Raw genomic sequence first — 14255 nt, forward strand, 5'->3', positions numbered from 1 at the left:
AATTGGTGGCACAATGGGTGGCACTGATGGCACTGAAAGGCAGCACTGACTGGCATCACTGATGGGCACAGATTGGCATCACTGCTGGGCACTGATTGGTATCACAGCTGGACACCATTGGGGCTGCACTGATAATCAGGGCACTGATCATCTGTGCTGGTCTCCCCTGTGAGGAAAGCTGCTGATCGGCTCTCCTCTCCTCACTCTCTGTCAGTGTGAGGAGAGGAATGTCGATAACCTGCATAATCTGCATTTCCTTATTTGCAAGTGATCATCTGTAATTGGATACAGCTGATCACATGGGTAAAACGCCTCATCAATGTCTCTTTACCAAGATCAGTGCCCTGTCCTAGGAAAGAGTGGAGTGACATCATATGATGTTGTCCCAGAATGAGAGAGCCACTTTGCGCCCATCATTTCACAATATGGTGGACGGGAGCTGGTTTAATAACTGAAATTTAGACCAAAACATAAAAATTACTGCACGTGTGTATTTATTTAGAAAGTGTTTATTTAAAGTGATTGTAAAGTATTTTTAAACAAACACGTCATACTTACCTGTGCAATGGTATTGAAAAGAGCAGCCCTGATCCTCCTTTTCTTCTGAGGAGTCCAGGGCTCCTCCTCTGCTCTGTGTACCACCATAGGATGCGGCTTCCTATGGTGGCACAGGTGTGGGCTCAATCCCGAGCCACGCTTTGTGTGTCCATTGACACCCACAGCGCAGCTCGGCCCTGTTCCCTCATAACTAGATTTGATTGACAGCAGCAGGAGCCAATAGTAATTACAGCAGTGTGATTGTAAGTAGATATGTGCACACTGAAATATTTCGTTTCGGAATTTTGTTTTCGTCCGAAAAATAAATTTATTTAGTTACTCCCAAAATTCATTTTTATTTATTTTGTTTCGTTAAAAAATGCATTAGTCCGAAAATCCAAAATAATTAAGGTCAAATTTGTCATTGAAGGCTTATGGTGTCTGTCGAAGGTTCTAAGAAGATTCGACGGAGCAGCTAAACTGTACGATGCTGCAATCGTACATTTCCGGTCGAATGTTCCGCCTACAAGCTATAGTAGAATTCTAATGTTGTATGACACTAGTAATAATTATATTTATTAATTATTATTACTAGTTAACCAACATTAGAATTCTTAGCCTATGGGCGGAGCATTTGATCATAAATGTTCGCTCGCCGCCACTGCTTCGTTGAATCTTAATGTTGAATCTTTTCTCTCTATGCCGAATAATCTTGGACTAATAGAGTTAGGCTAGGTACATTTGACCTTTTTAGCTGTTGTCTCTATAATATCGAATCTTTTCTATGTAGAATAGTCTTGGACTAATTAGGCACATTCGACCACATTGTCAGCGTCATGTCGAATCTCCTATCTATATCGAACTGTTGTTGCAACGAAAATTAAAATAAAGCATTTGTTTATGTCGGATCTTTCGGTTTTCGGATTCTGCATGTTCGTTATCGTTTGTTATAATGATAACAAAAATACCTGAAATTCGGATGAAAATGCATTCTCACGAAAACCAATGCACATGTCTAATTGTAAGCAGTAATACTTTTGCTAGGCGTCTACACTACAGATATACATACCTTCAGGTGATTGGTAAGGCTTTCACTAATTTTCTCTTTTATCAACAGGGAGAGCTAATCACTGGTCTGCAATTATTGGTGGCTCCCACTCCAAGAGTTATGTACTTTGGGAATATGGTGGTTATGCTAGTGACGGGGTCAAGCAAGTGGCCGAATTGGGATCACCAGTGAAAATGGAAGAAGAGATACGACAAAAGGTAAGACAGAAATTGAATTTGACATGACATTGAATTCATAGCTGCCTATTTGTATAATTTCTTTGTATTCTTTGTTTTTTTTTATTTAGAAGTTTTCTTTCCAATGCACTTTTAGATTTGGAATACAAACATGCTGCAGTGAGTAGGCAAGGGAGGCACTGGGGTTGATTTACTAAAGGCAAATAGACTGTGCAGTTTGCTATTGCAATTCACTTGGAGCTCAGTGAATGTGGTAAAGCTTTACTTTGTAAAAGAATATCCAATGAGGTGCAAAGGAAGTATAAAAAACAGCTTTTTTGCTTGCACATGATTGGATGATGGAAATCAGTAGAGCTTCACCCGATTCACTGAGCTCTGGGGAAAATAAGTGCTACATGCACAATCTATTTGTCTTTAGTAAACCAATCCCAATGCATCTGTTATCAATTATGGAAGCTTTATTTGGTGAGATTCCTTTGAGCATTCTGAAGATGCTCCTTCTACCATCTTCTACCAAAGATGACCTTATCTACCATTAATCCCTGCCATTTTGTAGCACTTGGAATTTTGGTAGCTGTTATAAGATTAAGTTGTTACAGGATTTGGTGCCATAATCACAACAGCAAAATCTGGGGAATTGCACACCAAATAGCTCAACTACATCTGCTGGTGAGCTAACAGAAGCTTCAGCCACAGTTCCCTCATCTTGGCCAAAAGCCTCTGATAGACATGTGCAATTTGTTTAGTTCTGAATTCGTTTAACAAATTTAGACAAACCTGTTAATTCTGAAATATCAGAATTTCTGAATTTTTCCGAAAATTCAAAAATGTTAAAGTTCGCAAATTACAAAAGATGAAATTTCAGAAATGTGAAAATTTGGACATTCACAAATTCGAAAATGTAGAATTTAAAAGTTTTTGAATTTCTGAAATTTCTAATTCTGAATTTTCAAATTGTCGCATTTCCAAAATTTCGAATTGTCGAATTTCCAACTTCGTTCTTTTGAATTTTCAGATTTTCATTCTTATTTTTGGATTTCTGCAAATTCAAATTTTCTAATTTACAAAATTTCAAATTGCCAACTTCGTTCTTTTGAACTTTCAGTTTTTCATTCTTATTTTCGGATTTCCGAATCTCCGAATTTTCAAATGTTCGAACTTTCAAATTTTAGAATTTCGGAATATTCAGAAACATTTTTAAATTTGAAATTCGAAATTTGGTAATTCGGAAATCCAAAAATAAGAATGAAAATCCACAAATTCAAAAGGCTAAAAATACGTAAATTAAAAAAAAACGAAAATTTGAAAATCTGAAATAATAACTAACCAACAATAACAACTTAACTATTACTAACTATTAAATAATAGGTATTGGAATTTCCTTTCAGATTTGGCTGTTAGTGAACATTATGAATACAACTGTATCCGAAATTACAAATTATCCGCAATAACGAATGCCATATCTAAACGAATGGAATGTAACGAATTCATGATATTAAATGACAATAATAATAATAAAAACTTATTATGAGTATTATTTATTATTTTTTTGTTCCATTCCATTTATTTAGATGTGGAACTCTTTATTTTGGATAATTTGTAACTTCAGACAAATTTGTATTTGTTTCATTCACTAACAGCCAAATATGAAAGGAAATTCCAATACCTATAATTTAATAGTTAGTTATTCTATGTTAGTTATTACTTGGAATTTTTGGATTTTGGATTTTTGTTCTTTCGAATTTTCGGATTTTCTTTTCTTATTTTCGGATCTTTGAATTTTCTGATCTTCAAATTTTCGGATTTTCAAATTTCTGAATTTCCAAATTTTGGAATTTAAGAATTCCACATTTTGGAATTTACAAATTCTGAGTTTTCGAATTTTCAAATTTACAAATTTTTGAATTTACGAATTTTCGAATTTCCAAAAAAAAACAGAAAACAAATGAAACGAAAATTAATACATTTTTCCGGAGTGTCTAGCCTTTGATGCATTTCACCCTGGCTGGGCTTAGTCGTAGAGGTTTAGTATCCTAATGTTATTAAATATTAACTTTCAAAACTTAAAAAAAAAAACCTACCCTAGTAATGGTATATTGGTAACTCATAAATGACAAGAAAGGACAAGGGACTACAATAGGCCTTAAATGGAACCACTTAGGAATGCACATCTTTTAACACATTTAAATTGTTACATTAGTGCAATCATATTGATAAAGAACACGTTTATATCATGTTTGTAAACTGAATTCTATCTTCTTCAGAGCAGTTTTGTATTCACTCAACATGGCTTTAGGCCGGAGTCCATTAGTGAAGACAAGGCACACTCTCTTGGCCTATAAACTTTCATTAACCACTTGACCTCTGGAAGATTTACCCCCGTTCATAACCATAAAAAATTCTATAAAACATAAAAAAAATCTAATTTCTTAATAAATTTAGGCCAATATGTATTCCACTACATGTTTTTGGTAAAAAAAAACAAAAAAAAACAAAAACAAACAATAAGCGTATATTGATTGGTTTATGCAAACATTCTAGCTTTTACAAACTATGGGATATTTGTTCCAGCCACCGGAAAAGATAAGCAGACGTTCACTTATCTTTTCCGGTGGCCGAAGCAATCAACAGGCACAGTACACTTTATTTTATGCTTCTTTTTTTGTATATTTGGTACGCTTAACTTGTATTAAGGGGGTTAGGAGTTAATAAATGTGTGAAACAGGACTATACTATGTTAGAAGGGTAATTCTCAACAATGGTGACACCAACTGCAATACAAACTTGAAGGGATTAAAGTGGATATAAACCCGATAAATGAAATCTGACCTGAGTACATATATCTGCAGTGTTGTCTTATCTCTCTCCAAAGCAATTAGCTCCTTGTCTTTCTGCTGATCCATTCTTCTGTTATCAGCATGATAACTTCTGACAAGCTCTCCGACAACCAAGACAAAATCGGCCTGAAATTTGTGTCGGGGCGGATGCTATAAATAGATTAGCAGAGAGCTGGTCTATTCACAGCACAGCTCTGCACATTCCTTTTTTTGCCTATGTGGAGTAGACATGTGCACACTGAAATATTTTGTTTTGGAATTTCGTTTTCGTCTGAAAAATACATTTATTTAGTTACTCCCGAAATTAGTTCTGAAACCTTCGTTAAAAATTTGTCCGAAAATCCAAATGAATTAAGGTCGAATCTGTCATTGAAGGCTTATGGTGTCTGTCGAATGTTCAAAAAAGATTCGACGGAGCAGCTAAACTGTATGACTCCGTATAGTTTAGCTGCTCCGTTGAATCTTCTTAGAACTTTCAGCAGACACCATTAGCCAAAGATTCGACTTTTGTATGTTTTTCGTTGCTTTGTGGAATCTTTGTGATTCATGTTGAATGTATATAGTTCAAACGGAAAATGGACTGGTGATAGTGATCACTGATCAGACAGGTAACAAGATAGGGTATATAGAATCTCAATCTATAATATAGAATCTATAATAATAAATCACCCCCCCCCCCACAACACGGGAAGCCTCTGAGGCTATCACAACACTAGCAACACTAGTATCACTGTCAAGTTCACAACACTAACACAATAGCAACAGATTATTATGAAAAAGTTAAGTTGAACTCTAGCTTGCTTCACTATTGTTCTGCTTCTGTGCTTATGCTTAATTGCTAAATAACTTAGGTTCTCTGACAAACGGACCAGCTGAGATTGACTGTCTTCTGAAATGATTCAGTGTGTGTCTCTCTCTGCTAGCAATTGTAAGTAAGTTGGCTGTACGTATGTACCTAGTTCTAGCTATTTTACTGCTCCTCCTCTTTGGTTACAATCAGCCAATAACATTCATCATCATCATTATTTTTATTTTACTTCCCCCACCCAATTCCAGCAGTAATCTTTTCTCTCTCTGTCAAATCTTTTCTCTCTGTCGAATCATTTCTCTCTGTCAAATCTTTTCTCTCTCTGATGAATCTTTTCTCTCTGTCAAATCTTTTCTCTCTATGTAGAATAATCCTGGACTAATAGAGTTAAGGTTAGGCACATTCGACCACAGGTTAGATAGATACAGATTGTCACATTCATGTCAAATCTCCTATCTATATCGAACTGTTGTTACAACGAAAACGAAAATAAAACATGTATTTATGTCGGATCTTTCGTTTTTCCGATTCTGCACTTTCGTTATCGTTTGTTAAAACAATAACGAAAAAACCTGAAATTCGGATGAAAATGCATTTCGGCCGAAAACTAATGCATATGTCTAATGTGGAGTGGGGGGGTGCCTTTCCTTACTCTACCCTAAAACAAACAAAATTAAAAACATACTACAAATGTCCATCGATTACCTTTTTTCTCCAAATAATTTTTTTTTCTGAAATTGTTACTATTGAAACTTCATTTTTCTGTGTAGCTGATGACGATCGGATTGTGTTACTGCATTGTTCAATAGTGTTGAATCGGAGGGTATAATGCGTGGAACATTATGTGACCATATAGAACCACTGAGTCCCCCAGTCAAGCTGCTGCCTAGTCACATGCCCTCCTAGCATTATTTGCCTTGAATTGGATTCAGCTGTAAAAGATGGATCAGTCAGACAGAGCTTTACGCATTTCATTGGCGGCCAGTGTTTTTTTTTTTGGGGGGGAGGCAAACAACAGACTCCAGGTCGGTAGGTCATCCAGCCCCACACTTAGCCCATCCACGTTGCGGCCAGGCCAGTGCTTCCACTGACAACGGATGGCGGTGGGTGTCTCCTTCTCCTCTGTATCGTGGCACCTTCCTCCTCCTAGGCGTCCAATAGGATTGCCTGTCTTTTCAGCCAATTGGGTGATGGGTCACCGGATTGGAGGTGGATCAGTGTATGAATAGCGAATATTAATTTGCTATTCTCACACAACTGGATGGGCTCAGAGAGTGCTCTGCGCCCCGAGCCCACCCTTTTTTGAAGCCTATTAGAACCTCTGGCTCTAATCACATGCATCAACCCCCCTCCCACTCTGCATGTAGATGAGGGGGCCGGATGCATGGATGGAGGGGTGGTACCTGTGCGCCACTAATGGACAGGCCACCACTGGTCTATTTGCTGTCTGATGTTTGCAATTTTTTTTACCTATATTGTAGTAGAGTATTGTACCTTTTAATTATGCAGAAAGTTTTGAAATGAAGTGATAACCTTTATTGGCTAAATTAAAGTGGATGTATACCCCCCAATTATTTTTTCCTACACCTGTAAGGCAAAAGGCATAATGAGCTAGTATGCACCGCACGCTAGCTCATTATGAAATACTTACCTTAGAATGACATGTTGCCTCGGCATTTCTTCCGGGTATTGCGGCTCCATCGCTGTGTATGGCTGGAGCCGCGATGTCGTCACTCCCGCGCGTGCGTGCGGGAGACCATTTTCCGGCAAAGCCCGGCATCTGCCGGGCTTTCAGCCGAGAATCCCCTGTGTGCATGCACTGCTGAAGGGGGAATTTTTTTTTACCTTATTATAGCCTTACCTGTAGGTTAAAGTTATAAAATTAACTATACAACCACTTTAAGAGGCAAGTTATTGGAACACAATTAAGCTCCTTCCTTTGGCTTTATAAGGTTCTAAAATTATTCTAAAATCTGCATATTTAAACATTTATATTGGGAATTTAAGTCCAGTTTAGAGGTCATGTTGCAGTGTAGGCTGAGGTTTACTGTTATATTTCGAAATTCATTTAAGCTTTATGGTTAGCAGTTAAGTTTGGCCTACCCAGTATTACTTTTTAAGGTTTACTGCTCCCAGTTTTGGTGTGATAACTTTATTTTTCCAGACTTATCGCTTCATTTCTCAAGTGTGAAATTTCTTGTGTCCAGCTTAATGTGACCAAATCAACTGTACCGATTTTATTGCGACTAAAACTAATGTGCCGATAAAAGCAGCATATACACATGCTCTACTGCATCTAAAGGAGAAAAAGGCACTAAAAAGTCATTTTTATCTTTTTCCGAAAACACATCTTGCTGGCCTTTAGTTCGTCAAGCCATAACCTATATTCCACTTTTATAGAGCTTCCTAAATGCCATCGGTTACAGTCTTCTGCACGTCCCGTAACTCTGCCTTAGGCCTTTTCCCGTCTCGCCCACCTCTATAAACATGTTTGTTTTTACCTGAAGCTAGTGATTATCTAAAAAGCAGTTCTCAGTAATACACTGAACTCCAAGTGTTACCAAATCCTCCAAAGAACAAGCTTGAGAAAGCCAACTGTATTTTCTCCCCCGGTAATTGGCGCTTTCAACAAGGAAAGAAGGCGTTTCTAAATTTAAAAGATACCTGTGGCTTTTGTTGGACCTATTTATTTATTTTTTTCTAAATAAAACCGATCCTTTAGTAATGTTCCATTTAGAACCATGCTGGAAAACAATCCATATGTGTGTCTAAAAGCATTTCATTTATTTCCACTTTTCTTTTTTTGTTCTGTCAATGCTGCAAATGAAGACGCACAGTATTGCCATGTGCTCTGGGCCTAGAGAAAATGTACTATTTAAAGTACATTAAGGGCAGTAATAATACAGTTGAAGAAGGTTATGTTTGCTGAGCCATGTGTTAGACCAAGTCTAAAGGATGGTTTGAAAAGACTGGAATAAAAGGGGTTTTGGACACAATGTAAACCATTTTGTACCAGAGAAAACCTGCATACTGACTTGCTTTAAGATTGGTAATAGTTAGAAATACTCTATAAGCTCTATCATTATTGTTGTTAATAATAATAATTTAACCACTTGCTTACTGGGCACCTAAACCCCTCTCCCCCCTCCTGCCTGGACCAATTTTTAGCTTTTAGCACTGTCACTATTTGAACGAAAATTGTGCGGTCATACAATACTGTGTACAAATGACATTTTTATCATTTTTTTTTCCCACAAATAGAGCTTTCTTTTGGTGGTATTTAATCACTCCTGTTTTTTTTATATTTTGTTAAAATTGTTTTATATTTTGTAAATATATTTTGCAAACAAATTTTTCTCCTTCATTGTTGTACGTTGATGAGGCTGCATTGATGGACACTGATAGGCTGCATTGATGGGCACTGATAAGGCAGCACTGATGGGCACTAATAGGCAGCACTGATGAGGTGGCACTGGTGGGCACTGATAGGTGGCATTGGTGGGCACTGACAGGTGGCACTGATGGGCACTAATAGGTGGCACTGATAGCTGGCACTGACGGACACTGATAGATAGCAGGGATGGGCACTGATGAGGTGGCAGGGATGGGCACTGATGGGGTGGCAGTGATGGGCACTGATGGGTGGCAGTGATGGGCACTGGTAGGTGACACTGATAGGCAGATAGGCAGCACTGCTGGGTGGCACTGATGAGGCATGATTGGAACCACTGGTGGGCATTGATAGGTGGTACTCATAGGTGGTACTCATGGGCATTGGTAGGTACTGATTGCTGGCACTTATGCACTGATTCGTGGCACTTATGCACTGATTTGTGGCACTGTGTGGGCAATGGCAGGTGGCACTGGAAGGCGGTATTTGTGGACACAGATGAGGCGGCTTCGCCTCTTCCTCTTCCGTAGGGATGAGCTCGAGTCGAACATGAGCCAACAATTCATTATAGCCGCGAGTGATTTTAAATGACTTTATTCCTGCAGAAATGACACTTTGTGCAGGGACAGTTCTAAGCATGGGAAACATGAGCCCATTCACAGGCATACTATAGACACCCCCCAGGTACGGAATTTAAAGGAATATTACACTTTTATTGTTTCACTTTAAGCATTATTAAAATCACTGCTCCCAAAAAAACGTCTGTTTTCAAAACTTTTTTTTGCATTGATACATGTCCCCTGGGGCAGGACCCAGGTCCCCAAACACGTTTTAGAACAATAACTTGCATATTAGCCTTTAAAATTAGCACTTTATATTTTGAACATTCGAGTCCCATAGACTTTAATAGGGTTCTAAAGTTCACACGAAGTTTAGGTCTGTTTGCAGGTTCTGGTGGGAACCGAACCAGGGAGTGATCAGCTCATCCTTACTCTTCTGGCCCGATGTCCCATGCACTGAAGCCGGTAATGGGCTTCTTTTTTTTTTCTGTTAGCGAGAGGAAAAAAAAAACGCTTACTGATCTTCTGTTTACATCAAGTAATCAGCTATAGCTGTCATTCGGCTATAGCATGGATCTGAAGGAGTTAATTTGCTAAATATGAGCCTTTTTAGTTGAAACAAGGTTCCATCTTTTAAGTTCTACTGGCACTAATCTAGTAGTGTTTGGGCAAGATTAAAATGGACCTAGGCTTGGGTATCTTTTTTGTTATACCATGGATGCTAAAACCTAACTCCATGTTTGTAGCTATTTTAAATAGTAAATTTCGGCCGATTTGGCCCCAACAAAAATGTCCTTTATCAAGGAATGCTGCTGCTATCAGCTTTGTATAAAAAAAAGATAAAAAGCTAGCACAACAAACAAAATAAACAGAAGAAATACCATACATGATATATAATATATATAGTAGTAAACAGCCCTATTGATAGTGACAATTCATAGATTGAGGCCTTGAGAAGGAGCTGATGCTCCGAGCGCGTAGCCAGCTTATTCTGACAGCCTATCCCTTCCTGGGCTTCCTGGCTGTCTCCTGGTCTCTGGTGACGTCACATCCGCTCCTGCGGCTCATCGTGATTATTTCTGGATCCAGGGATGCCATACAGCTCGCACACAGCACTTACAACATCTGTGGCCCCTGAACACAGTGCGATGTCTGTGAGAGGGACTGGATGAGCCCTGCAAAGCACCGGATGAGCCTAATTTTATCTTACTTTTGTGAGTGGTTTTAATCCTTTGCAATAAACTGTGCATTTAAGTACTACACTCAGGACGGTACTTCCAGTCTCTCTCTCTCTCTCTCTCTCTCCTATGGAGCTGCATGCATATAGTGCACAGGGCTGTGTTCTGGCAGAGGTACGGAGATTTCTCCTGTGCTGCCAGAACAAAACCAAGTTGTCCTGATTCTAAGTCTGTATATTTACCAATAAAAGTGATACTAAAGTCTTGTTTTTTTTCTTTGTTTCAAAATAACAAACATATTATACTTCCCTGCTCTGTGCAGAGGTTTTGCACAGAGCAGCCCTGATCCTCCTCCTTTTGGGTCCTTTGGGCGCTCCTGTCCCCTCCCTCCTGCCGAGTACCCCAACAACAAGCAGCTTGCTATGGAGACACCCAAGCTTACGGTAGTTAGCCAGCTTCTTGCTCCCTCTATAGTTAGAACCCTGGATCACACTCTCGCTCCTCTGAACCTGTCTCTTGACCCAAGTGTGCCCTCCTTCCCCTCCTCCCTCTTTCTACCCTCCACCTCTACCCCATACCCTCACCTCCCCTTCCCCTCCCCTGAAGATCCTTCTTCACCTCTAGGGGAGGAGAAAGTGCTTGGCACGAGATCCACTTGTACATTGGTCCTCATGTGGAAAAAAGTGAAGTTAGCATTATATGATGGATGGCTTTTCCACCTGATTGTTTTTTGTTTTTGACGTTTTTTTATTTTCGTTATTCCTGTTCTGATTATTTGTTGACTGTATTTACCCGATTCGTAACTACATCCCCAGGTGACTTACAATGATTTGGTGAATCTCAGACGGAGGGCATAATATACAACAGGGGGCTCAGTCCCCAGCCTCCACCTAAATATTCTCCCTTGCTCCTCAGACCTATGGGAATCACCTAAAAATTGTCTCCTGTATTGTTAAAGGGCTTCGCTCCCCAAATAAACGCATATGCATATTTAGACACTTAAAGCGTCTGCAGACGGATGTGGCTCTCCTCCAAGAGACTCAGCTTTCTACAGACGATTTAACACAGTATAGTTTAATAGTATAAGCGTATATCATAGTTTCATAGTTTGTAAGGTTGAATAAAGACAACACTTCATCCAGTTCAACCTGAGTGAATGTCTACAATTGTCCCTATCTCTGTACATTGCACACTCACATCAGCCCCTACCCTCAAGGAGCCCACAATCCAAGGTCCCCATTCATATATTAGGGCCAATTTTGGACAGAAGCCAATTTAACCTACCTGCATGTCTAAACTATGGGTAGGTGAGGTTTTTCGGCTCTCCAGCAGAAGGTCGCAATGCTGGAGTGGTTGTATTGCTTCACAGAAATCTGACATGCTATTCGAGATGTATGGACTGATTGGACTGGCCGCAAAATGACACTACATATGACGCTAGGTGCTAAAGACATAGCTATCACTAACATATATGCCCCTAACTCTCCTGACACTCTCTTTTTTCAAGACATGGAATCCTGGATATTGAGTGCCCCTGAAGCTCTTCATTTGGTAGGTGGAGATTTTAACTATGTCATGCCCTTATCGGAGCATGGCACCAGTGTTCAAACTCGTACGCCACGAAAAAAAGCCATTTCCCCAACTGCTGACCAAACTCTTTTAACTCAATCCATCACTTCTATACATTTTGTAGATTTATGGCGACTAACACACCCGACGGACCGGGATTTTGCTTTCTTTTTGCCCCCTCACAATTCTTTTTAATGTATCAATTATTTCTTTGCCTCCCCTGCGCTACCATCGGCATTACATGACACGGAAATCAGTGACGCAAGAATCTCGGACCACAGTCCAATAGCGATACACTTAACAAATGCCAAACCCTCATCTCCCTTGCCTACATGGCGCTTTCCTTCTTATTTGGCAGACAATGAGGATTTACATCATACACTATATGAAGCCTTGGCAGAATATGCCTCTACAAACAGAGTGTACATTACAGATGCAAACCTTTTCTGGGAAGCAGGTAAAGCATTTTTGAGGGGAAAAAATATTTCATACACTACCCAGTTTAAGAAACACTCTCGGCAACAATACATGCAGGCTAGTGATGCTTTACGCTCAGCGTATGAACGTCTTACATTAAACCACACCCCTGATAATGTACAAACCTGGCAACAGTCTAAACGCAGTTTTGACATGTGGGCAGAACAGCAAGAATCAGCTAAAACATCTTATTCTGCCTTACGTTTTCACAGGTTTGGCAACAAGGCAGGCAGGCTATTGGCAACCTATGCTCAGGCCGAAGGCGACCTACCCACATTTCCGCCTTAAAAAATGCTGCAGGCTCCATTGTGACCACACCTGTTGAAATAAGTAAACTTCTTGCTGACTACTATACGACCCTGTACTCTAGCTAAGACCCACCTACCTAAGTTCAATTCCACTCACTTAGAAACACTCAATGCTCCCATCTCCTTGGAGGACATCCAGTTGATTATTAAATCTCTAGCATCCACCAAGGCCCCAGGCCCTGATGACTACACAGCGGAATTCTACATACTGGCAAAAGACTTTATCCCTGACACTCTGAAACATGTCTTCATCGCAATGTGGGATGGTGGCCCCTATCTCCCCACGGGAACGCAGGCACACATTAGACTAATCTCCAAAAAAGGAAAAGACCCCCTACACCCAGGCTCGTCCAATCTCCCTGATCAATGTAGATGTTAAAATTCTATCTAAAATAATAGCATCATGTCTAGCTCCATTACTCCCCTCTTTACTCCACCCAGCCCAATCTGGTTTCGTTCCAGGGTGTTCTGCCATCTTGAACATCTATGCGCTTTCTTTTAAGCATACATTTGCTCCCTTTGTACTGGGGTCTGCCAGGACTGGAGGAGTCACTTTCTGCCTTGAAAAAATCCTGACGATCCAGAGGGACTCTGGACCTCCTAGAGGGGGAGTGTGAGCGGCCGGGGCTTCAATAGATAAGAAAGCATGCTCGTCCAGGCATAATGCCCTCTTTTTCCCACACCTTCTTACTTACCCAAAGTTGGCTCCTACCTGGTATTGCGGTGTTCTTTGTTATGTGGTGTTAGGCTCATGCTGGCGGAAGAACCGAAAGGTGCAAGGGGGGCTGCATGGCAACAGAGAGAAATAAGGGAAGTTAGAGAGGGAAAAAATACATATATACCCCCTTTTTTTTGGCAAAGAAAAACAAATTTAAATAAAAACCCCCATCCTCTATTATTATTATTATTTATGATTTATATAGCACCAACAGTTTACACAGAGCTTTACAATGTAAAGGGAGGACAGCACAATTACAGTACAGTTTAATACAGAAGGGACAGGAGGGCCCTGCTCATAGAGCTTACATTCTAAAGGGAGGGGGTGATGGTACAAAAGATAATAGATGCAGGGAATTATTTGATAGGGGTTGGCTCAGGGACAGTTGTTAGGTGGGTGTGGGATAGGCTTCCTTGAATAAGTGAGTTTTCTGAAATCGCCTAAAGTGGACAGGTTAGGGGCTGATCGAATATACTGGGGCAGGGAATTCCAGAGGATGGGAGAGGCTCTGGAGAAGTCCTGAAGGCGAGCAGGAGGTCCTGGGAGGAACGGAGGGGACGATTTGGGCGATATCTGCAGATGAGGTTGGTGATGTAGCTGGGAGAGATGTTGTGGATGGCCTTGTAA

The 14255-nt window shown here is 40.0% G+C and overlaps 1 protein-coding gene across 3 annotated transcripts in view; it reads left to right on the plus strand.

The window, feature by feature from the left end:
- Positions 1-14255, plus strand: part of SPON1 (spondin 1) — a 686200-nt gene that overhangs the window by 407450 nt on the left and 264495 nt on the right. For all 3 annotated transcript variants that reach the window (XM_077460912.1, XM_077460913.1, XM_077460911.1), the window contains exon 6: positions 1655-1803. In XM_077460912.1, coding sequence (XP_077317038.1) covers positions 1655-1803 — 149 coding nt within the window. The remainder of the gene's footprint in view (positions 1-1654; positions 1804-14255) is intronic.

Source organism: Lithobates pipiens, unplaced genomic scaffold (genome assembly GCF_037356315.1).
Source record: "Lithobates pipiens isolate NorthernLeopardFrog02 unplaced genomic scaffold, aLitPip1_a1.2 Scaffold_10, whole genome shotgun sequence".
Taxonomy (NCBI): domain Eukaryota; kingdom Metazoa; phylum Chordata; class Amphibia; order Anura; family Ranidae; genus Lithobates; species Lithobates pipiens.